Source organism: Babylonia areolata, chromosome 21 (assembly GCF_041734735.1).
Source record: "Babylonia areolata isolate BAREFJ2019XMU chromosome 21, ASM4173473v1, whole genome shotgun sequence".
NCBI lineage: Eukaryota > Metazoa > Mollusca > Gastropoda > Neogastropoda > Buccinidae > Babylonia > Babylonia areolata.
In genome coordinates this window covers 41,681,529-41,707,044 of record NC_134896.1, presented here as the reverse complement: position 1 = coordinate 41,707,044, position 25,516 = coordinate 41,681,529, and the positions used below count along the sequence as shown (strand labels likewise).

At 42.3% G+C, this 25,516-nt stretch overlaps 2 protein-coding genes across 2 annotated transcripts; both read left to right on the top strand.

The window, feature by feature from the left end:
* The first annotated feature begins 5,799 nt into the window (after window positions 1–5,799).
* On the top strand, window positions 5,800–8,094 carry LOC143296627 (uncharacterized). The gene is made up of 2 exons (XM_076608657.1): window positions 5,800–6,628; window positions 8,072–8,094. Exons 1-2 carry the CDS (start codon window positions 5,800–5,802, stop codon window positions 8,092–8,094), a joined length of 852 nt encoding a protein of 283 aa, XP_076464772.1.
* Window positions 8,095–10,325: 2,231 nt separating this feature from the next.
* LOC143295717 (epoxide hydrolase 4-like) lies at window positions 10,326–24,246 on the top strand. Its single transcript, XM_076607340.1, has 6 exons — window positions 10,326–10,852; window positions 13,164–13,288; window positions 14,841–14,953; window positions 16,151–16,319; window positions 20,756–20,913; window positions 21,561–24,246. The coding sequence occupies exons 1-6, from the start codon at window positions 10,643–10,645 to the stop codon at window positions 21,860–21,862; spliced, it is 1,077 nt and encodes a 358-aa protein (XP_076463455.1). The 5' UTR covers window positions 10,326–10,642; the 3' UTR covers window positions 21,863–24,246.
* Window positions 24,247–25,516: the final 1,270 nt, after the last annotated feature.

Here is a 25,516-nt window from a genome sequence, read left to right as displayed (position 1 = left end):
CTCAGACTGAAAGTCCAATGCTTGAACCACTTGGCTATTGCACCCGTCATGGAGAATTCAAGGCCACCATGCAGAGATTAGGCATACTGCAAAATGCTATGTTATTTGGCGTTGAAGCCAGTGCTGCTCATAACTCATAAACCTGCTGACTTCCCAACAATATCATTCAAATGATCAGTGCAGTGGAGAACCAGCATCCCATTACAACACTTCTAGAACTGGTGTATTCCACCTGTTGATAGTGTGGTGAATCAGCGCACATAACCCTTCATTCATCTCCAGATCTTGCTGAATGTCTGTTTGATCTTCTGAACAGGAATGACAGATACTAAAACTTCATAATACACAACACCATGCCACTTCTAGCAAATGATACACACTGAACATACCAGTCTGACACCCCCATCTGTGAGTGTGGAGGCACCATAGCAGAATGGATCAGGCACTGGATTACTGATCCCATGATCTGGGTTCGAGGTACCATTTTGCATGGTGGTGTGTGTTCACAGGAAGGCAGGGTAGGATCAGGAAAGGACATCAATTCACTGCCCCGATGGCCATAAATGGCTACAGGACCTTTCATCTCAACCATCTGTGATCATGACTTCAGGCACATCTTGTCAGAACTTCCCATACTTTGCTTGCTTAAGTTCCACCGTCGTGAAAGAGGTGACAGCATCGTCACTTAGGTTACATCAGTTTTAGCAATTCCTTCACTATCTGTCATAGATATAACAGCTCAGTCACGTCTGAGACCTTGCAAACTCTTGTTCCAGACATGAATATAAAACACAATGCAAGTGGACTCACTGAGCACAAAAATACAAAAATGAATAAACCAGATACAAAAGAACAAACTCGGAAAAGTGAATACTTATGAGAAGCAGAATCACTGCATTCAACAATAAGAAAAATGATAATTAGAGGAGATTAATGGGTATTGTCTGGGACAAAAGTAAAAATTACACACACATAGTCTTGATATATTTAATGTGTCAAAAATAAATGCTGACCTGATTCAGTTTGACAACATATAAACATGTGTAAAAACTGAAAGGGTGGTTCCATTCCAAGAGAGAGGGATGATGGATCGATTATGGTGTTGCATACACTCACTCACTCTCTCCTCACATCAATAGTAGGGCCACATGGACTGGTTTTTATAGTGTTTACTTTTACTTAACAATACAACACACACACACAGCAGTTTCACCCAACTTAGCAAAAGCAACACACAGCCCTACGTAAAGCAGCACACACTGCCTACTTCAAGTACTTCCTACAAGCAGCACACAGCTAGCCCATCTGATCAAGGATTTCCTTGCACCTCACATCACTGATCAGTCAGCCTGTGTCAGTTTCAGTTCTTCTGGGAGACAGTTAAGAACTGGTAGAGATGAGTTTAACGACCTATCGGCTTCACGCCCTTAAGGTCAAGTTGTTCTGGACAGATGTCCGCAGTTGTCTTTAACCCTTTCACCGCCAGTCAATTTAGAGTACAAAATCCCCTTGTGGTATAAATACAGAAAAGACAGTGGCTAAGAATAGCTGGGGATTCCCCCTACAATGCATAGAAAATATGGCCTATCATACCACCGAACATTAAGAGCAGTAGCTTCATGGATAACAGACCAATGAATGGTCACCTTTCAGTGACATGGATCCTCTACCATGCCTGTACATAAATGCGAGCTTGGCGGTGAAAGGGTTAATCGGTGGTAGACAGGTGTTCGATGCTGTGGTCCGTTTGGTATCGGAGCTGTAGTCAAAGGGAATCGTTGTCCCGATGGGTGTCGGTGTTGTTCAGTGCTGTCGGCCGGGTATCTTTCTCGGCTGTTGACTGATGTTTTCTTGACGGTTGTCTTTATGCATTGTGAGAGAACATTTTCTTTTTTCTCGTCGTTGGTTGCCTCGTACCCCCCTCCCCCGTCCCCCTCCCACTCTTTGGGGTCAAAAGGAAACAAACATTTTTAAGTTCATGTACTTTATACTAAATTAGTAGAAGACGCAAATTTGCTTTTATGAATGTTTTCCAGTTTCTTACCAATCATGACATTTCATAAAGAATGGAAACAGTATTATACTGACTGCAAAGGTGAATTTACAGCTCGGGATCATTTATTTCGTTAGTACAAATTTGTTGACATTTTACGCAATGCACAATTTGGAAATACTCCATGCTCTGCATATTAATGTGTAGAATACAAATACCTAAATACGTGTTAACCAGGCTCAATATCTTGGTGTGATAATCGACAATAAGCTATCTAATATCTTGGTGTGATAATCGACAATAAGCTATCTAATATCTTGGTGTGATAATCGACAATAAGCTGTCTTGGAATGAAAACTCAACTGCACTCATTAAAAAGAGCAACAGTCGCATGTACTGTCTTAGAAAAATGAAATCTTTTAATGTATGCAAGCAGATGCTCCAAATGTTTTACACAGCTGTTGTCTGCAGTGTTTTAACATAATTATGGAGCCGTGTGCTGGGGGTTGGGGTGTGTGTGTGTGTGTGGGGGGGGGGGGGGGGGGGAACTTGACCAAACATGACAATGACAGGTTGGAAAAAGTCATTAGGAAAGCGGGTGGGGTGATGGGTATAAGACAAGACACCTTTAGCAACATGCACAATAGAAAACTGACTGACAGACTAATAACAATTTTGACCGACGAAAGACACCCACTACATGATGACATTAATAGCAGAAGGTCAGACATAAGTGGCAGGTTCAGAGCTCCACGCGCAAGAACATCTCGCTACATTAATTCATTCATTCCTACAGCCATTCGTGCACACAATCAAAACATCCAATACACTAACTCATGAGTGAACCCTTCCACCCCCAAGCCCCCTCGCCACAGCAACACCTGAACTTCACCAGCAGACGAGTGCATGGGTGCAGACATTATGCGTGCATGTGGGACTGAGCGGGTGAGCACGGGCAAGTGTTTCTGTGTGTGTTTGATCGGAAGTGATTTTTAAATATTTTCTTATTTTACTTGGATTTCATGTATCTTAATGTTAATGTACTAATTTTATTGGCGTGACATATGTTATGTGCATGCATACGTTGTGTGTGTGTGTGTGTGTGTGTGTGTGTACATTTTACTTATATATACGATTTATTCCCTTGATGTTTTTATTAATGTATGGTCTTAACGTGTGTGCATGTGTGTGTGTGTGTGTGTGTGTGTGTGTGCGCGTGTGCGTGCGTGCGTGCGTGCGTGCGCGCATGTCATTTTTAGTAATATATACCCTTTTTTTGTTGGATGTTTTCATTTGTAAATATTGTTGTGCAATACCCTATTGCCTTAACATGAGTATGTGTGTGTGCGGAGGGGGGGGGGGTTAGTCTATCGTGAGCTATTGGGAATTCTTATTTGACTAGTTTTAATCTCTTCTTATGTTGCGTATGATGATTTATGCCAGTGTTTACAACGAGCCTGTGATTGCACAACTTAATTTCCATGTGGATTAATAAAGTGTTTTTGATTTGATTTGATTTGTTTCAATGAACAATGTCAGAACACTGTCCAGACAATTAAATCAGAAAGCATGGAAGGCAGATGATGGCAAAATCTACCAGCATCATGTCTTGATGTGAAAAGAATAGTATGAAATACATATTTTTCTTTGGAAATGAAGCGGTATTTGCAAATGTAACGCGCAGCAGACACGTCAGTTTAGCGTGGGAAAGTGACTGCGTGTGGCTGGAGTATGAAGGTGGCAAAATGAAGTGCATCAGATAGTCATGAAGAGCAAAGACTGCCTGGAAGATGAAAATGGGTCAGTCTCCAGAACTTTATTGGAAATCGGGGTCTCTCAGTCTGATGTGTTTACATGTGTTTACAATGATTATTCAAATATTTCACATGTTATCAGGATTGCAATTGAATAGAGAAATGTCTGCAACAATTTTGTGAGAATCTGTTTTATTCTTGCGTCTTAAATGTGTTGAAAATTATTAAAAACATTCAAAATTAAAATTTTATGCGCCATTTTGTGACATGGATATGTGTCTGAACTTGAAGTGGTCAGAAACAAATAAGTACAAATCTTATTAGAATCCAGTACACACAGACCTAATCTATATTCATTTGTTGTTATATTAAAACATTGATCATCAATAAAAATGGTATATTCAGTTTGAAATGTTACGCAAAAAACCCATGTGACAAACGTAAACAACCCGTTCCACTTGACATGTTTTTCATTCATTCAAAGGCAAGCACATTCATAATTACACTTCACGTTCTTTACTTGCAACAGGTGGTCAACACATCTATCTTTGACAGGACATACACTCATTTTCTGGTAAAAATGTCTATTCAACCATTTAAAAGCAATCGACGTCGCATATTAATTTTCATTCCGCTTTTCTGTGTTACTTCTGTGCATGTAACCGTCCCAATAAAGTATACATGTAAACAAAATTAGAACTGTTTTCATATAAATCATGCAGATCCATTGCGAGAAGGCGTAAATCGGTTTGACAAACACCCTTCAATCGTGTGTGTTTGAACTCAGATTCAGAGAATGTGGTGTTTCCAACAGCGTGTGAAATGTACATATTATGTTACACGGAAATCTCCGATATGTTCATTCGCACCGAGCGGTTGATATATTGTTTGAAAATAAACTGTTTATGTTAATTTCGACGTTGTTGTGGTTTGTTTATGCTTTTTTTCCGATTAAGTTTAGACACAATCACTGTTTCTGACACATGGCGAGATGCGATTATATTCGGATACTGGCGTAAGACTTCGAAACAAGTCAACTCATGTTGTTCGATAAGACTGATTTTAGTTGAATACTTGTTGCATCAAAAATTGCAAACAACAAAGTTCAGAGTAGAAAATCACCCCCTATAATTACCTTGATTCTGGCTTATACCGTCTTGTGAAGTTATATCACGAAATGATGCATTATCAGTTCACGCGACAGACGAAGTGTGGAATGAAAAAAATCGTTGTATCCGAAAAGCACGTCAGTCCCTACGATCTTACCGTTTTGCAGAATTTGATTAGAACAGCTACGTTTTACATCACACAAGTTCTGGAAAACCAAACTATGCACTGATTGTGAATGATTTAAAAGAAAAAAGAAAAAAAAACGTTTGAAGCATTTCACGTTTAAAAGTGCTTGAGATGAAGTCAACGTAACGTTCGGACACGCAACACATGTTCTTTCGTTCTGCTTTTCGCAGATAATAAAAATTCTTATTCTTAGTTTTTGTGTTTGTTGTTGTTGCTGTTGCTTTGTTGTTTGTTTGTTTTTGTTTTTTTTCTTTTCTCACAGTTTTACATTTATTACATTTTGGTTTTCTACAGATTTATACACTATGAGGATAAAGCTAATAAGTTTTCTGTTTACTGATCGAATAAACCGGCAGATACAAAGAATCCGGTGCTTTTATTGCAATTATTCAGATAAAGAGGATAACTTTTGTCAAGTGATATAGATTATACTGTTCCCATTTCACAATATAATGAACAGTAGTACTTTAAACAGTTAAACACTGGAGATACTTAATGTGAAAATGGAGTGCCTTCTATGTTTCGGGGAAAAAGAAATCAGGGATCATGAGTCACATTTGCAACTATTGGTTCATTTCCAAAGAAAAAGATGTATTTCATACCATTCTTTTCACATCAAGACATGATGTTGGTTGATTTGGGCAAATTCCACAAGAAGACACACCAACCTACCTCAGTGTCAAACTGGACAGGAGATTGACATGGAACCCCCACATCAAAGAGACAGAAAAGAGGGCTACAAAAAGGCTGTCCCTCATGAAGAAACTAGCGGGCACCAAATGGGGAGCCAACAACACCATCCTCAAACAGGTATACACAGGCAACATCCGCCCAGTAATGGAATACGGATCATCAGCCTGGGCCACTGCTGCACAAACCAACACAAGCAGGCTGGCCAAAGTGCAAAACACAAGCATGCGGATCATCACTGGGGGACTGAAAACCACTCCCATCATCACCCTAGAAGCAACCACAGGACTCGCTCCCCTGGACACCAGACGAGAAGAGAAAATTCTCATACAGCATGAAAAACTCCAAAGACTTCCCTCACACCCAGCCCACCAACAGCTGCAAGAACCAACCAAAAATAGACTGAAGAGAAGCAGCTTCAACCACCTGGCAAAAAAACTGCTGAGAACCCACAGCGACATCCTCCCCAGCACCCCTGAAGAACGAGAGCCTCTCCAGGATGCCGAAGAATGGAATCTTCAGCAGGACGGCGTGTTCTACGCTACAGACGTGCCAGGAGTGACCAGCAAGGGAGACCAGCCAGACTACATGCTGAAGACCCTCACGCTGGAGATGCTGCACGCAAAGTACAACGCCTCAGTGTGGACTCGCATCTACACTGACGGATCTGCTGATGCAGCCATTAAGAATGGAGGAAGTGGAATCTTCATCAGTCACCCAGATGGCCACACCTCCACTCACTCTCTGCCTGCGGGTGGACGCTCGTCAAACTACCGGGCCGAACTTACTGCTCTGAGAGAAGCTGCCAGACTGATCAAAGCAGACCAACACCCGCCTGAATACGTCGTCTTTCTGACAGACTGCAGATCAGCCATCCAAAAATTGCAGTCACCCAGTGAGCAGTTGGAAAGAGACACACAGCGCCTCCTTGGCGATCTCTCGCTACACACACACGTCGCTGTCCAATGGATCCCTGCCCACTGTGGTCTGGCAGGAAACGAGGAGGCGGACAGACTGGCCAAGTCTGGCAGCAGACTGGAGCAGACAAACCAGCCAGTCTCATACAGGGAGGCAAAAACTCTGGTCAAACGAAAATTCAAAAACACATTCCAGCAACAACATAGCCATCCACCTGATGACCAGATGCCTCACCTGCAGCCATTCCAGCAGACAATCATATTCCGACTACGCACGGGGCACTGCCGCCTGCGAGACCACATGTACCGAATGAAGCTGTCACACACTCCTGACTGCCCGTGTAAGGCAGGCCCACAAACCCCGGAGCACATCCTGCAGTCCTGCCCCCTGTATCAAGATGCATGGACGCAGCAGTGGCCCTGTGGAGCCACACTGGCAGAAAAGCTCTGCGGCACCAAAGAAGACCTCATCAAGACCACCACCTTCATTTCCAGCATAGGACTGCAAGTCTGAGACCATGATCACGGGGAACGCAGAAGAAGAAGGTCGATTTGGCCATCATCTGTCTTCCACACTCAGTTTCCGAATTAATTGTCTGGACAGTGCTCCCACAACTGATATTCATTCAAACATACCTGGTTAACACATATTAATTTTGGATATTTATATTCTACATGTTAATAAGCAGAACCTCAAGTATTTCCAAGTTGTGCATTGCATAAAATGTCAACAAAAATGTACTTCAGAACTAAATGATGTCGTGCTGAAACTGGAAACTGGAATACATTCATAAAAGCAAATTTGTGTCTTCTATCGATTTAGTATAAAATACATGAAATTGAAAATGTTTGTTTCCTTTTGACCCCAAAGAGCTATCTTACTAGCTCTCTGTACAGTGTCTGTTGTCTGTCGCATTTACATTTATTTGCTTTTTTATCATCATTGTTGTCTTATTTATTTATTATTATTATTTTATTATTATTATCATTACTACTACCTTTTTATATTATAATTATTATTTATTTATTTATATATTTATGTAAGCTTATCTATTATTTTTTTTTTTCTCAAGGCCTGACTAAGCGCGTTGGGTTACGCTGCTGGTCAGGCATCTGCTTGGCAGATGTGGTGTAGCGTATATGGATTTGTCCGAACGCAGTGACGCCTCCTTGAGCTACTGAAACTGAAACTGCCGCAGTGTCCTGCCTACAGATCAGCATCAGCGCGGCAGCAGTCAGTCACATGTACTGTACCGCGCTACACGCTTTATGTGATGACCAACAAACCGCGCTTTCGTAACCTTCACCTGCTCTTGCCGTGCGACTCTTTGTAAGCCGCTGTCACACGGGCAGAAGCAATAAAACCACACGAATCTTGACACTAAAAATCAAAATCTAATTATGTTCCCGGCCCACTACAGTGGTCAACTTTATATCAGTGTGATCAGTATGATTTATTTTATTTTATCGTAAAAAGAACGGTTTTGTTGCACACATGTGGACTTAACGCAAATTTTATTCTAAATTCCATGGCTTATTAGTTCAAGGTAACTCAAATGCAATATCAGGTTTTATAGGCCTCTCTCTCTCTCTCTCTGTGTGTGTGTGTGTGTGTGTGTGTGTGTGTGTGTGTGTGTGTGTGCGTAGTACGGAGTGGTACGCATATCTCACAGCATACTTGTAATAAAGGTGGTATGAGATATGGTGACACATGGAGAGAATGAATTAGAGTGGTGAGTGAAGGGCAGAAAGAACAGGAGACTACAGGGAACAAAGTGCATTTCAAAAGCACAATACAAATTTGATTAAGCCTGTGCATGGAGTCATGCCTGAGCATGCCTGTTGATTACAGCAGTATGTGATAAGGTGTTGAGAGCATTAGGAGGGGTGGGTGATGATACAGGTTAGCAGGGGTGATGATACAGGTTAGCAGGGGTGATGATACAGGTTAGCAGGGGTGGGTGGTGATACAGGTTAGCAGGGGTGGGTGATGATACAGGTTAGCAGGGGTGGGTGATACAGGTTAGCAGGGGTGGATGATACAGGTTAGCAGGGGTGGATGATACAGGTTAGCAGGGGTGGGTGATACAGGTTAGCAGGGGTGGGTGATAGGGGTGGATGATACAGGTTAGCAGGGGTGGGTGATAGGGGTGGATGATACAGGTTAGCAGGGGTGGGTGATAGGGGTGGGTGTTACAGGTTAGCAGGGGTGGGTGATAGGGGTGGGTGTTACAGGTTAGCATGGGTGGGTGATAGGGGTGGATGATACAGGTTAGCAGGGGTGGGTGATACAGGTTAGCAGGGGTGGGTGATACAGGTTAGCAGGGGTGGGTGATAGGGGTGGGTGTTACAGGTTAGCAGGGGTGGGTGATAGGGGTGGATGATACAGGTTAGCAGGGGTGGGTGATAGGGGTGGATGATACAGGTTAGCAGGGGTGGGTGATAGGGGTGGGTGTTACAGGTTAGCAGGGGTGGGTGATAGGGGTGGGTGTTACAGGTTAGCAGGGGTGGGTGATAGGGGTGGGTGATACAGGTTAGCAGGGGTGAGTGATACAGGTTAGCAGGGGTGGGTGATACAGGTTAGCAGGGGTGGGTGATAGGGGTGGGGGGTACAGGTTAGCAGGGGTGGGTGATAGGGGTGGGTGATACAGGTTGGCAGGGGTGGGTGATAGGGGTGGGTGATACAGGTTAGCAGGGGTGGGTGATAGGGGTGGGTGGTACAGGTTAGCAGGGGTGGGTGATAGGGGTGGGTGGTACAAGTTAGCATGGGTGGGTGATAGGGGTGAGTGATACAGGTTAGCAGGGGTGGGTGATAGGGGTGGGTGGTACAGGTTAGCAGGGGTGGAAGGATGAGGCGATGGGTCGAATAGGAGATAGAGGCAGTGCTGAGCTATCAAAGCCAGGACACAAGTGGTTACTTGAACTTGAACTTGAGGCGCTTGAGGCCTTTTCTAAGGCCTGTTCAGATTTCAACTTCTCCTTGCATGCGTAGCGGTACAGGTCTTACTGTGCTATCTATTCATAGCAAGGGAGATTATACAGTGTCAGTAGGTTTGCCAGTGGGCGTCCAATCTGGTCTTAAAAGAGGTGACTGTTAGTGCTGTATCTTCATAGTCTGGAAGGTTATTCCAGGTGTTGATGACACCGGTTCTGCAAAGTAGTTATTTCTGATAAGCAAACGGCTATGCCCCTTGTAGACATTTAGGCAATTGCCCCTTGTGTCCCTACCTTCCAGTATTTGAAATGCTAGATTTTACACACACGCGCGCGTGCGCACGTATGCACGCTCACTTGCCGAGCTTAAAGTCTGCACATTTATTGTGTCGCCCATAATATATTATGCTTGCCACCCACACAGGTCAAATTTATTCAAAGCAAATTGACTCAGCCCCTCTCCTCCCCGCTCCTCCCATCTCCCTCTCTGTGCATGCGAGCTGTTGTGTTGCATTCCAAACATGATGGTGTGTTGTCATGTTCGACTGACATTGATTTCCATCAGTTTAAAACATGCGTGCAACTGTACGGGAGTGCACTGAAAGATTAAAAACGTGGGTACGCATGTACTGACCCTTGGCTGGACCATCCCTCCACCACGCGACACCTACGTCGTGGGTTCGTGGGCACTGATATAAAAAAAAAAAAAAAAAAAGCGAGATCGCAACGTCACTTGTTTTACCTCAGGGGCGTCACGCCGATTAGTCGCTGAACTCAGCTCTACGTCGCTTTCTCAGAGCAACACAGCCGACAAGACGGCAGATCCCGTCGCTTGCTTTCTGCTGTGTGTTCTGACCGCGATCAGTCAGTGCCTGTGTGCATGCTGCTTGTCTTGTTTCAGGCAGTCCATTTGGAATTCTAGTTTATTCGATTGTTGCTGTTGTGGTCTGGCAGTTTGTCCCCGAACCCCAAATCATCAACGTCGTCACTTCTGAGTCATTCGGCGGGAGATCAGAGTTCGGTTGCAGTTGGTGTTCCCTCCATGTTAAATTAAAACAATGTCTGTGCAGTTTACGATACAAGGGCTGTGCAAGCGAGCCGCTGCGCTGGTTGTCGGGTGTTTCTATGGCGTGCTAGTGGCATGTGATCTCCTGTTGAAAACGATCAAGCTTGGGCCTGGCACCGTGTTTGCCAAGAAGGATAGGAGTAAGCCGCTGCCATGTCTCGAAGACCCGAACCTTGGCACTCATGGATACGCGCATTTGGAGGTTGGTTCAGTGATACGTAAGTCTAAGTTTAGCATCCTGAATTATTGCACCTATTTTACCGGCAATTTTTGTGCATGTATGAAACGATATAACCCATTTTAGATGCAGGGATTTCGACTCTTACTTTGTACGTTATTTTACCCAATTTTGATGCGGACTCAGTCACTAAACTAACGTGCCACCATCTTGCTCTTTTTCGTCACACAAACCATGAAAATGTAACCAATAGGTGCAATAACTTACGATGCCAGTCATAGCGTGCACAACACGTGTAAGTTGTGTACGTGTGCGTGTGTGTGTGCACATGTGTGTGTGAAGTACATCATGCTCTCATAAGGATCGGCCAGTGAATGATTTTCTGCTCTTTTTGCTTAAAGAAAAGAAGAAGAAAAAAAGAAGAAGAAATGGGGGGCGGTGGTGGGGGGGAGGAGAAGAAAAGAAACGGAACAAACGAGCAATGGAGTCCTCATGAGTTATCTGCGTCACCGCCCAAGGCCAGCAAAATGATAACATGAGCTGTCAACAACTAGGGTACACGTGTACCCAAGTGACAAGTTTGCGTTATACCTTCTGCACTTAAAGGGTTCAGATGTACTGACAGTTACACGTACCCGATCGAGAGGAGCGAAACTGGTCATGTTGTTTGATGGAAATTTCATTGTTGACGTCATGAAAATGATGCCCCCCCCCTCCCCCCCCCCCCCCCCCCCACACACACACACCAAAATCAAATTAGAACACAAAACAAACAATGAATGGAAAGGATCAGCAGATTTTTGAAAAATAAAGTTGTTTTTTTTCTGCTGATTCTGCAACCAAAATAATAACAAAGCTTATTAAAATCAAGATCATGATCATGCTGTTTAATGGAAATTGCATTGTTGCCGTTGGGAAAATGATAAACACACACACACACACACACACACACACACACACACACCAAAATCAAACTAGAACTAAAAAAAACAACAAAAAACCCAAAAAAACAATGAATGGTGATTTTTTAAAATAAGTTTTTTCCTGCTGAGCAATATTGGATTCAAATCTGCAACCAAAATAATAACAAAGCTTATTAAGAAAAAGCCTTATAGTTTTTCAGTGTTTCTGAAAAGTCAGACTAGGCTTCTTCGGAAAAAAAAATCACACACAAAAAAAAGAGAGTTGAAATTGAAATTGTTATAAAAGGGCAGGTTATCACCTCTATGATAATTGCAATGGGCAGACATGCTCATTGTACTTCCTCCATCTACATAATAAATATACATACATACATACATGGATACACACACACACACACACACACACACACACACACATATATATATATATATATGACAATGGAAAAAAAAGGAAGACAACAAAACTGTTTGATGCCTGACCGGTTTCGACCACTGGTCTTTATCAAGGGCGTTTACTGGTACATCAAAATGCAACACACACACCAACACTCAATAAGTGCAAAAAGAAGAATTTAAATTACAAAAAAGCACATAAGTGAACAAAGCTCATAAAAAAACCCAACTGCACCCAGAGCATGCAGCATGAATAGTACAGTGTGAAGTGTTGCTTGGGGAAGAGGAAGAGAGGTTGGTGAGTAAAGTAGTCAGAGACAAGGGAAGAGGAAGAGACGCTGGTGAGTAATGTAGTCAGAGACAAGGCAAGAGAGGGGTCAAGAACAATAGGCAGGCAGATTATAGCAGGAGAGAAAGAGAGAGAGACAGAGAGGGAGGGGGTTAGGGAGGGAGAAGAGAATATACATGAATACATAAAATGAATGATTTGTGCATACATTTTCTCTTTTTTCAGTTTCTTCATAATCTTTTTCCTAAACACCATCAAGGGATGGAAAAATTTTCCTTTATGGCAGAATTGTAACCAATAGCGACAAGTAATGACAAAACCAGGTACAAGTTGATCCCTGAGAGCCCTGGGGTATCACCATCCTGCAAATCCATGCTCGATGCTCTATCATCAGGTGAAATGATTATCATTGTATCTGTTCAAATAAAGAAGCCATCCCTGTCCAAACTGCGCAGGGGTCAAAATACAAGTACTTGCCAAACCCACTTTGAAGTCTTGCAAAGTATATATGTAAACTCACACCTATACATACATGCACATGCACACAAGTATTGTGTTTTGAGTTCTCTTCCACTCATGTTCCAAGTCACACGGACTGAATTAAGAAAAAAGAAAGTAAGTGAGGTGACTTGGAAAACATGGCAGGAAACTTGATCACCCACGCATATCATCAACCTGTCTCATTGATGATGTTCAGTGATAACGCACAGGTTTTGCACTGACTGTGCAGAACATCCGAATGCACTATGTCAGCAACGGCGCCGAGAACAAACCCTTGATGCTCCTTGTGCATGGCTTCCCTGAGTTCTGGTACTCCTGGCGCCACCAGCTGAGAGAGTTCAAGGACAGTTACAGGTAAATGTGGACAGGTATAACACTGACATACATGTTGTATTCAGCTCCTGTGTGATGGGTGCAATAGCCGAGTGGTTAAAGCGTTGGACTTTCAATCTGAGGGTCCCGGGTTCGAATCACGGTGACGGCGCCTGGTGGGTAAAGGGTGGAGATTTTTACAATCTCCCAGGTCAACATACGTGCAGACCTGCTAGTGCAGAACATCAAATATGCACGTTAAAGATCTTGTAACCCATGTCAGCGTTCAGTGGGTTATGGAAACAAGAACATACCCAGCATGCACACCCCCGAAAGTGGAGTATGGCTGCCTACATGGTGGGGTTAAAGCGGTCATACATGTAAAAGCCCACTCATGTGCATACGAGTGAACGTGGGAGTTTCAGCCCACGAACGAAGAAGAAGAAGCAGTTACTGTGTCTGTCGGAATTGTGGACAAGTATAAGACTGACATGTATATATGTTGTTTTCAGCTTCTGTGTCTGTCAGAAATGTGGACAGGAAAAAGACGGACATGCATTTTGTTTTCAGCTCCTGTGTCTGTCAGATTAGGGTTTGCTGTACCAAGATTGAAATTGATGTTGCTGTACATGTACACTTTGGTCTGTTTACAAATGCTGTTGATTGATATAGTTGAGACTGGTGCCATAGGCCTCTGTAATTTGTTTTGTATTATGGTGAGTGGGTGTTACATGTACCAAAAAAATTTTAATAAAAGAAAAAAAAAAAGAGGGAAAATGATCACTCATATTTCAAGATTAGTTCAGTCGGAGTACATTTTCTTTTCTTTTCACATTTCTCACAACTAGGGACAGGTGCCCCATAAATGTTGCACTGGGGGGTCCCCCCCCCCCAACATCCCCCCCCCTGCCCCCCAAAAACCCACCTGTGAACGGTGAAGGGCAATGAACCTGCATCCTTTCAGTTGTTATCAGTCTGCAACGCTAACCACTTCACCATGGCAGCTGGTAGTCAAAGACTTTGGTCATGATTTGAGCATTGGTTGGTAGATGTTGGTTGAGAAAATCATGTTCATCCCTACCCTGTTATGATTGATATTTATTTCTGTGTTTTCCAAGGCTTGTCTGACTTTTCCTCTGTTTGGTTTCCAGGCCAAGATCTTGATGTGATTTACCATGGAGGTTTGTGACCAGTGTTTTTGCAGAATTCCTCAGAAGGTTTTATGGAGGTCATGCTCAGGTGTTCTTTTACTCTGGCACCCAATGCAGTAGATCACAAACCGTTTGATACTCTGAGACCACAATGTGTACTTGTGTGTGTGTGTGTGTGTGTGTGTGTGTGTGTGTGTGTGTGTGTGTGAGAGAGAGAGAGAGAGAGAGAGAGAGAGAGAGAGAGAATTATTATTGTATTATTGTTGGTGGTGGTGGTGTGTGTGTGTGTGTGTGTGTGTGCGTGTGTGTGTGCGTGTGTGTGTGTGTGTGTGTGTGTGTGTGCGTGTGTGTGTGTGTGTGTGTGTGTGTGAGAACTACTATTATCGTTGTTGTCAGGTTTGTATGTGTTTAATCGTTACTTCCATTGTTTTCCATGGTGACAGGGTGGTGGCAGTGGACCTGAGAGGTTATGGTGATTCTGACAAACCATCAGGCAAAGGCAGCTACGCTGTTCCAAAGCTGGTGAACGACTTGAAACAGATTGTCACTGCCCTGGGTAAGTTGTGTCACAACCTTGCACTTGAGTGCTGTACGTACTGGCGCCAAAGTGATTACTGTGTAGTTTAATTCTGTATTGTAATTATTTTAAGAATGAATGTCAGATCAGTCTGGCATTATTCTGGTGCACTCAGCCCATTTTATTCTGGCAGGATTGTTCACGATGACTGACAGCCTTGCTCTCTTATCATGGAGTATTCTCTCCACCAGTCACATCCCTGCTTTCTCATCATGAAGTGTTCTCTTTACCTGTCTGAAGACTGTACTTCTTTCAAGTGCTGAAACGCAGAAAACTGTTTCTGGACAAGTAGGTGTTAATCCATGAAACTTCCTTCGACAGACATTTTTGTTCAGTTGTGATAGTCATTTTGATGCACCTACAATTGACATTTCTACGGATGAATCTCACCCTTGGAAAGATCAGTAATTTCCTTGCCAGTGATGAATTATACTTCAATTATATGGAGAAAAACCTATGGAAACAGAGAACAGCATGGCCATTCCCTTTGCTGGACATGTGTGCAGGGAAATTAGAACTCTTTGTGTCTCTATGGAGTCTTTGGTTAAAAATGATATGGGATTATGTTGAAAAGATTCCATTTCCCTTTGGGATTATGCTGAAAAGATTCCATTTCCATGTGGGATTATGCTGAAAAGATTCCATTTCCATGTGGGATTATGTTGAAAAGATTCCATTTCCTTGTGGGATTATGTTGGAAAGATTCCATTTCCCTTTGGGATTATGTTGAAAAGATTCCATTTGTCTTTGGGATTATGTTGAAAAGATTCCATTTCCCTGTGGGATTATGCTGAAAAGATTCCATTTCCATGTGGGATTATGTTGAAAAGATTCCATTTCCTTGTGGGATTATGTTGAAAAGATTCCATTTGTCTTTGGGATTATGTTGAAAAGATTCCATTTCCTTTTGGATTATGTTGAAAAGATTGAAAAGATTCCATTTCCTTTTGGGATTATGTTGAAAAGATTCCATTTCCTTTGGGATTATGTTGAAAAGATTCCATTTGCCTTTAAGATTATGTTGAAAAGATTCCATTTCACTGTGGGATTATGTTGAAAAGATTCCATTTCCTTTGGGATTATGTTGAAAAGATTCCATTTGCCTTTAAGATTATGTTGAAAAGATTCCATTTCACTGTGGGATTATGTTGAAAAGATTCCATTTCCCTTGTTCAGGGTACAGCCGCTGTGTTCTGGTGGGGCACGACTGGGGTGGCGCTCTTGTCTGGGCCTTTGGAGAAATGTACCCGGACATGGTGTCGCATCTGATCATCATGAATGCCCCCAACGGACGTGCCATGCAGAAACTTCTGATGACAAGCTTTTCACAGTTCAAGATGTCATGGTGGGTGAATCTCCGTTGTGAATGTGTATAAGTTATAACAGTGTGAATAACAGCTGCTGCTAAAGTTATAACAGTGCTAGTAACATAAAATCAAAGAATAATGATGCAAGAAGAGTAAAGGAGTAATAAACTGTTAAAGGGTGGGGGTAGGGGTAGAAGGAGAAGAAGGAAGGAGAGTAGGATAACAGGCAGAGGATAGGTGCACAATCCACTCTCTCCTCGTACCACAGCAGGGTCTTTTAGTAAGATGAATTGAGGTGTTTATTTCTCTAACTTTACAGCACGCCTGGAACACACACAATATCAAAACCCAGGTTAAAATAATACCAGATCATATGCTCAACATCATTGCATTGATGTAACAGAAACATCATTATGTTGTCTGGACAAGTAAACAATTCCACAGATAACCTTTCTCCATTCTGACACTCAGTGTCTAGCCGAACACTCTCTTCTCAAAGAGATCTATATAAAGATGTAAAATGAGCTTCATTTAGCTTACCATCAACAATCAGTGACATAAGATAATGTGTACCAAATATATGACTGACAAATACTAGCTCCCAGTGTTTAATTCCTGTCAAACCACCATACAATAATAGCTGTCGCACCAAGTTTGTGGCAGACAGTTACAAACTCCCAGTGTTTAACTCCTGTTAAATCACCATACAATAATAGTTGTCTCCATTAAGATGGAACAAATCTGTACTTAGTCTTTACAAAGTATCTCACTGGTACAATTATTACATGGGAATCATATACTTACCAAGTAATTTGGTATATATATAGCAACCTGTGTGCACCAACATAGGACTGGCTCTTAGTGGTCTCAAATCTTACTGAACACATACAGCTATGTGTTACCCCACTGGCATATAACATGACCACAGCACATGGTAATCACAACCACCACCAAGTCACACATGTTCCCCATGTTGCATTATCACCCATGTGCACACACATGGAAACACATGAACATACAGTTAGCCTGTAGATTTGTTCACCTTGAATATAACCATCACCACCTAACATACAAAATAGGTAGGTCAAACCTCAAAATAACTCCAAGAGTAGCTAACCAAAACATTCTACACAGATACTACACACACATCATTTCTGTAGTTTTTTTGTTTTTTTTAACTTAATGCTTGCACTGTTCCCACAGTATGTCAACAACTGACACACCACTGACATGCTACTGAACATAATCATTTATGTAAGCCAAGATATGCCATGTAAACCCAAACATGATGTCCAAGCATCATACCATAATACCAGCCTGTAGCAAACAGGAAAGGGGGAGGGGGTATACCCAAATACCCCAGACCAGTACTCCATTTAGTCAAGTATTGGCTATATTGTGTACTTTAACCACTTTTCCTTCAGTCACTAGCCTCAGATACAATTAAGCCACACAGACACTGGCTTTTCTGTCTCACAAGTCGTGGTATCTGCATCAACACATTCCTGTTACATTAACTGTGCAATACCACATCAGCCAAAAGTGTCTAAATGTTCTTGTGATACAACATCACAGTTCAACTGACACCAAACTGTTTCCAAAAGACCATAAAGTAAATTGCCAACAAGGCATGATGCAAGTACAAACATTACTCACAGCCCCCAGGTTTCAATGTTCACTTTATATTCATGCAGCAGAACACAATCCCACTGAGCCAGTGTGTTAGTCATAGAATCCAATACCAGGAATCAAGCATTTAACTTAGTCCGAAAAATAGATGCTAGTTTGACACTCACAGCCCTCATGGTACTGTCTTGCCCGCCCGGCACTTCCGGCCTGCTCCAAGCAAGGGAAAAGGAAGAAACCATACATGTCTACCAGTTTTACCCTCTTCACCAATTCGCGCCATGTGCGAACACTTTAACAGTCTTACAACCCAGAACCTTCCCAGTTGGTTGAAGTTTTTTTTTTGTTTTGTTTGTTTTTTGGGTTTTTTTGCTGCCCCAACATCTGCACCGTTTCAGTGGCATTACTCCCACGCTGCTCATTTAGATTCCCCCATACACGGCCACACCTGGGTTCGTCCATCGCAGTTCCAGCGTCAGCAGTCCACAGGGAACCATCGATGTTAAGTCGCCAGGAGGCCACACACCAGAGGAGACCCTGCACTGCTGCTGAGTCACTTCGGTGGTGTTCAGTGGTGCCTGTTCTATTTTAACGTACTTAGGACACCACCTACTAAGCCCCCTACTAACTACAATAATGGCTTTGTCGCGGAGCCAGACTGAGTGAGCGTCCCTCCCAGAGTGGAGACCAATTGGTTGAAGTTAACTGACCAATCTGCCACATATACTACCAGGCCCTCCCACACTGGTTGCGGAGGAAATTAACCAATCTGGAACCAGCAGTGCTAGACTTTACACTTTCAATGCTTCTCTCATGGAACCCACACTGCCAAGAAGGGGAGAGGGGGGTGGAGGGGTGGGGGTGTGGGGGGGGAGAGGTGATGAAAAGAGGAAGGGAAGGAGGAGGAAAGATCGCTCAACCCCGATTCTGTTCTAAACAGCTCATGATAAACACACCACACCATGCGGTGACCATTGAGACAGATGCCATCCTGCCAGAGATCGACATGGATAGCACACACACACTACTGGTAGTGTCATGTGTGGTAAATATCAGAATCAGAGAGGAATGGTCAACAAAGGAGGAAACAGGGTTGATGTTGATGGAAAGGAAAGGGGGTTGAGGGTGATGGAAAGGAAGGGGATAAAGGGCAGGGGACTGTAAAAGTTTGTGGCCAGACGTTCCAGGAGACATCACCTTTAATTAGTATTTATATTCCATGATAACTTGGTTCCTCTGGACTCAGTGCTAGAGGGGAGGGGGGAAGGGAGAGAGGGTATGGGGAGGGGTGTTGGTGGGGACAGCTGCCATGGAAGGGGGAGGGGGGAGAGTAGGGAAGTAGGAAGGAGGGGTCCATCAGTAAGCAGTGTGTACTGGGAAAATCCCACGCTTCCACCACAGGCGCCTGACACACTTTAACAAAACAATGAAGAGTTGTGACTCTCTTCATGCACAAAGTACACAACTTTAAGTCCATGCTGCCCATGCCACTAACTCAGCCAGCACACAGGTAAACAAAAGGTTCATTGGAACAAAGCCAGACACTTGAAGTTGTGTACCTTGTGCATGGAGAGTGTTACCACTCTTTATTGTTTATCAATGTTAGTAACAGTTGAAAGTTATAACAATGTTAGCAACAGTTGCTGCTAAAACTGTTCACTACAACTACCATTAAATTCTTTTCAATGATTGTAGAAAAGATGTTGACTGTAGTGGTAAAGAATAGTTCTAACAGCAGCTGTAATAACAATAGTAACAGAAGAAGCCATTTGATTTGTGTGTGTAGTTAAATCAGAAATTGTAGTATTCGACAGCAAAATTAATAGTGTTAGAAGTATCAGTAGTAAAGGTGGAAATTCTGAAAGTTATTCTTTTTTTAGGTGTTTGTTAACTAGGTAGTTTTGGCAGCAACAGCTTCAGCAGAAGTGATAGCTGAAGTTAAGCCAAGATAAGAAAAATCAGAATACCAGGGCTTGTGTGACAAAACCCAACAGTTGAAGAAGGAAAAAAACCCAACAACTGTAAAAGACTCATCAGGTCAAAAAACACACAGAACAGGTCAGGTAGGAAAGGTACTGGTCGAATGGAAAGAAGATAAGCATGTATTGAAGACACAAATGTTAAAACTACAGGAGACAGACAAAACAGCTGAGTAGTTAGAACCTTGGACTTTCAATCTTTAGGCTTTGGGTTTGATTCCCAGTCATAACTCCTGGTGGGTAAAGGGAGATTTCCCGATCTCCGAGGTCAACAGATCTGCAAACCTGCAAGTGCTTTAACCTCCTTCATGTGTAACCACATGCAGAAGATCAAATACACAATGTTTAAGATCCCATAATCCATGTCAGTGTTTGGTGGGTTATAGAAACAAGAACATGCCTGGCATGCTTCCTCCTAAAAATGAGTATGGCTGCATACATGGTGGGGGTGAAAATGATTATACACATAAAAGCCAACTTGTGTCTGTTATTGAATGCGCATTAGTGGCAGCGCATGAATCATGAAGAAGAAGAAGAAAGACAAACATACCTGGCATGCACACCCCTGAAAATGGAATACAGCTGTCTAAATGGTGGGGTAAAAATGGTTGCAGACACAAAAGCCCATGTGAACATGGGAGTTTCAACCCACAAAAACAGAAGAAAAAGAATACAGAAAAAAATGGTCAGGTAAAAAACATGTCTGATGAAAGTTACGAACATTAGTGTGTGTTTGATGTTTTTTGCTTTTGATCTTTCTTCCATGTTTGTTTTCCAGATGGCTGCACTTGCCAGTTTACACCTGTGACTTCATGTCAGTATCTTTATGAAACATACTCATTTTGCAAAACTTTTCCTCTAATTTTCAGGTATATGTTTTTCTTCCAACTTCCATGGCTGCCAGAATTTATGTTTCGTTTCAACGACTTTGCTGCCCTGGATTTCTGCATGAAACTTGGGAAAAACGGAGTGAGGTCGGATCGTTTGACTGATGATGATATGGAGGCATACAAGTACAACTTCAGTCGTAAGTCACATCTGTTTTCATGCTTATTTTGTCAAAAAAAAAAAAAAAAAAAGGTTCATTAATGAAATGAGAAGTAAGTAGTGTGAATGCCTAAATACTGTATATAGAAGTATAGATTAAGTTGCATGTCATATTTTCTGTGCGCTCTTTCTCTCTGTTGTAACAAATAGTGTTCATAAAATGAAATACAAGTTTTCTGGTGGGTGGTTGGGTGGTTGGGTGCATGCATGTTTTTTGTGAAGTGGAGACATCAGATGTGTGTGGATGTCCTAGAAATATTCCCCTATGTCAGTGTTTTTCCGTACAGTTTTTACCATTGCAAACATGGCTTAAAAGTAAAAATTAATGTTCCCAGAAAAATTTTAAACTTTGTGTGTGTGTGTATGTGTGTGTGTGTGTGCGTGCGTTTGTGTGCATTTATGTGAGTGTGAGTGTGTGTGTGTGTGTGTGTGTGATACGTGTGTGTGTGTGCGGTGCATATGTTTGTACGTGTACGTGTGCTATGTGTGTGTACATGTGCTATGTGTGTGTATATGTGCATGTTTGTATGTGTGTGTACTTGTGCTATGTGTGGTGTGTGTGTGTGTACATGTGGTGTGTGTGTGTATATGTATATGTATGTGTATATGTGTGTGTTCTTTCACTAGGCTGTGGGTTCAATGGACCCATCAACTTTTACCGTGCGGCCATGTCGCTGACCAACCTGTCCCGGGACATGACGCGGGGCACGGGCGTCGCCGGGTCGGGGAAGGGGGACATCACCGCGCCAACGTTGCTCATCTGGGGGGAGGAGGACACGGCTCTGGACAGGTCACTGCCACAGCTGTCCGCCAAGGTCTGCAAGGGCAAGGTCACCATCAAGTACGTCGAGGGAGCCAGTCACTGGGTGCAGATGGACCGACCGGATCTCGTCAACAAGCACATGAGGGAGTTTTTGGCAGAGGACTGAATCTGCCGGATCTTGTCAACAAGTATGTTCGGGAGTTTAGCTAAGTCTGGGATCTTGTCAACAAGTACGGTAGGGAGTTTTTGGCCAAAGACTAGTCAACATGTATGGTAGGGAGTTTTTGGCTGAAGTCTTTTGGATCTTGTCAACAAGTATGTTAAAAGTTTTGGGCGTAAGACTAAGTCTCCCAGATCGTTTCAACGAGTATGTTCGGGAGTTTAGGGTGTAAGTCTAAGTCTGCTGGATCTTGTCAACATATACGTTGGGGAGTTTTTGGCTGAAGTCCAAGTCTGTTGGATCTTGTCAACATATACGGTAGGGAGTTTTTGGCTGAAGTCCAAACCTGTTTGATCTAGTCAACAAGCGCATGAGGGAGTTTTTGGTGGAGGACAGAGTCAGCCAGTTCTTATCAACAAGTGTGAGAGTTTAGCTAAGTCTGTTGTATCTTGTCAGCAAGAACCTTCTGGAGTTTTTTGTAGAAGACTAAGTCAGCCAGATTTTGTCAACAAGTATGTTAGGGAGCTTGCTAAGTCTGTTGGATCTTGTCAACAAGTATGTTAGAGAGTTTTGGGCGTTAAACTAAGTCTCCCGGATTGTTTCAACGAGTACGTTCAGGAGTTTAGGGTGAAAGTCTAAGTCTGCTGGATCTTTTCAACAAGTATGTTAGGGAGTTTTTGGCAGAAGACTAAGTCTGCAGGATATTTTCAACAAATATGTGTGGGAGTATTGGGGAAGATGAAGATAAACCTTTTTTGAGGAGAACAGCTTACAAGATGGGTGTGTGTGTGTGATTAGAGTTAGGGGGAAGGGGTTAGTTTATGTAAAGGTGAAGTAGAACTTTTGGTTATAATATACAGATAGGCATCTGCTGTTTGTTGCGGATTTGCCATTGGAGTCTGAATTTATGCAGTTCTGGTTTGTATAAGACCTAAACTCACTACTGAATCTATGCAGTACAGGTGAAACCACTTCTGGCATTTAGCTGTAACTGAAGATGTCTGAAACACCACTTGGCTTTGTTTCACGAGTATTGTTGTGCCAGACATCTGTACTGTGAACTGGAATGGCAGATGGGCAAAATCAATGCTACTGTTTCTGCAGTGCTGCCGGATGCAGAAAAAAATCCAGAATGAGCTTAGTTGCTCTTGAAAAACTGTCTTTCCTTTACCCAGTTCAGGTTTCATTGTGACAAGGAAAGGTATTTTTAAGTATGATACATGTTCAAATGTTGAACTGTTAAGACTTGTGAATTGACAGTCATCATCAGTGCCAAACTCTGGTTCACCATTATACATTATTGTGCACTAGCAGCATCAAGTCAGCTATTGATGATGTGCAGATGAAGGTGTTTCATCTGAACTGCAGTAATGTGGGTCAAGAACACGTGTACACTCACAATGATAGCTGGAAATACAAGATTTTCACCAAAAAGAATGATCACTACAGTTGAGGTCTGTAATTTGTTGGCCGAGATTTTGTTAAGTGGAGTTGAGACATATACTTTGTGTATGGGTTATTTTGTGATTGAAGACCTGCAGTACATGTACAGTTGTCATTCTCCATTTTATTCAGACTGAGTCACTCTGATGAGCTGTGCCAGTTTGTGTGCTTTAGACATTTTTATCTCCCTTCCTCTGTTCATAAATTATTATTTTAATGGTCTGATTTTCAATAATAACAAGAGATTTTGTATCCTCATTATGTTCCATAAGCAAAATGGTTGATTTCTTGCTATTTTGGGGTTATGCATTTAATTGTGAATGGTCTTTCAGTCCATAAAAGGTGCTGTGTGTGACTTTCACAGGTTGTTATTATATCCTTTGACTTATTATTGTTTGAAGATGTACAGATACAGCACAGTCAGCTCATTCAACCCTGCACCAGAGCATTGCTAGGGCGTCAACATTTGTTTTGTGAAAATGGTTTCCTCGTTGCTACACATGCATAAACTGCAAACAAAGGGAATAAACTTCTACGGGATGTCAGGCGGTGTCGACACATAAAAAATCTGAAGGTAAAACAGGTCAATTTTGCTATATTTTCTGAGTTTTTTCCCACATCAGAATGGCAGGGAAGCCTGCAAATACTGTACATTCACCAGGATTGAATGGGTTAAATGAAGAATCAATATGCATGAATTCAGCATCTTTCCATGAAAAGCTGTTTAAAGCTGGGTATATTCCAGGAACAAAGAGATTAGTAAAAAACAAAACAAAACAACAGCATATATTTTATACAAATTCCTCTACATTTTTAAAATAAAGGTTGTGAACTTATCAGGCCCAATTTTAATATTGGTGTGGTTTATTCAATAACCTATGACATATTTTGTGCTCATTTTATCCCAGAGTGTTATGCAAGTAAATAAAATTTCTGTTTAAAGTGTTCAGTTGTTGTTGTTTTTTTCCCTTTGGTGGCCATGTCATTGGCTGTAAGTGATGTGTGATTGACAACAGAACAAGAAAAGTGCTTTCTGATAGTGCCAGATATTAACTTACTCAGTACGGCCAGTCCTCTCGTTTCCTCTACACAGACCCCTCGGATGTCCAGTGGGTGTCTGAATGACCCATCCTTTAGCTTCTGTCGCCAGAATTGTGGTATTCTTTGTCAACATTCACCTCTTCAGCATAAGAGCCTTCCGCTTGCAATATTTTGATGATGGTAATTGGGGTGAAACGCTGTTAACGTCGTCTCTTTCGCCATTCGTATGGAAAGAGTTAAAACTGTTGATAAAAGAAAGTGTTTCCAGGAGAAGTGGTGCCGGTTTTCAAAATCAACTTTAAAAACAACAAAATCTGGAATAAGAGAAATACTGCTTTGGTCTTGTATTGTTCTTCTTTCTTTCCTCCAAAAACTTTTTTTGTTATTGGGCAGTCCCAGTTTTCAATTACTGGACATGCTGTTCAATAACACGGTCATTCATTATTTTTGAAGTGCCTGTGCATCAGTATGTGCATGTAAGTACTTGTGTGTGCTAAATAAGACTTTTCTGAATTTTTCTTGAACATAACCGCATTTTTTTTTTTAAGACAAAAACCAACAACAACAACAACAACAACAACAAAAACAACAACCAACAACACATAACCTATTGGGGAAGCTACACACAAACATTGTAGTACATATGTTCAAAGTTGGCTGTTTCTGAATTGAAGTATCTGTGTTAAAACGACACTCAGCTGTGCTGTAATGATGTTGTTTCTGTCAAGGGTAAAGAGCAGCTTTGATAAAAAAAAAAAAAAAAAGCAGCCTAATAATCAGTTCTGTTATCCTTTCCCTAGGGAGATGTTAAGGAGAAAATCTGTTGCTGACTGCACCTAAAGATGGCACAAAAGGCTGTAGTGGCAGAGAAACACAATAGACATCATAAACAACCAGCCACCATGGCGAAGTGGTTAGCGTCGCGGACTGACGGCTGGGAGGACGCGGGTTCGAATCCCAGCGGAGGTGGGTTTTTCGGCCCGTGGCCAGCTCCTACCTAGAGTTGAGTGTGCTGTGGGCTTAAATGGGGAGACTGGGACCACACAGTCGAGTGTCATCCACTTCAAGGATGCGTCTTTGGGTGTGTTGCTCTAATTACCTCACCAACACTGCAAGTGTCTGTATCTCTCGGGCCTGGTTAACACCAGGATATCATTATGACGGGAAGCGTAGAGT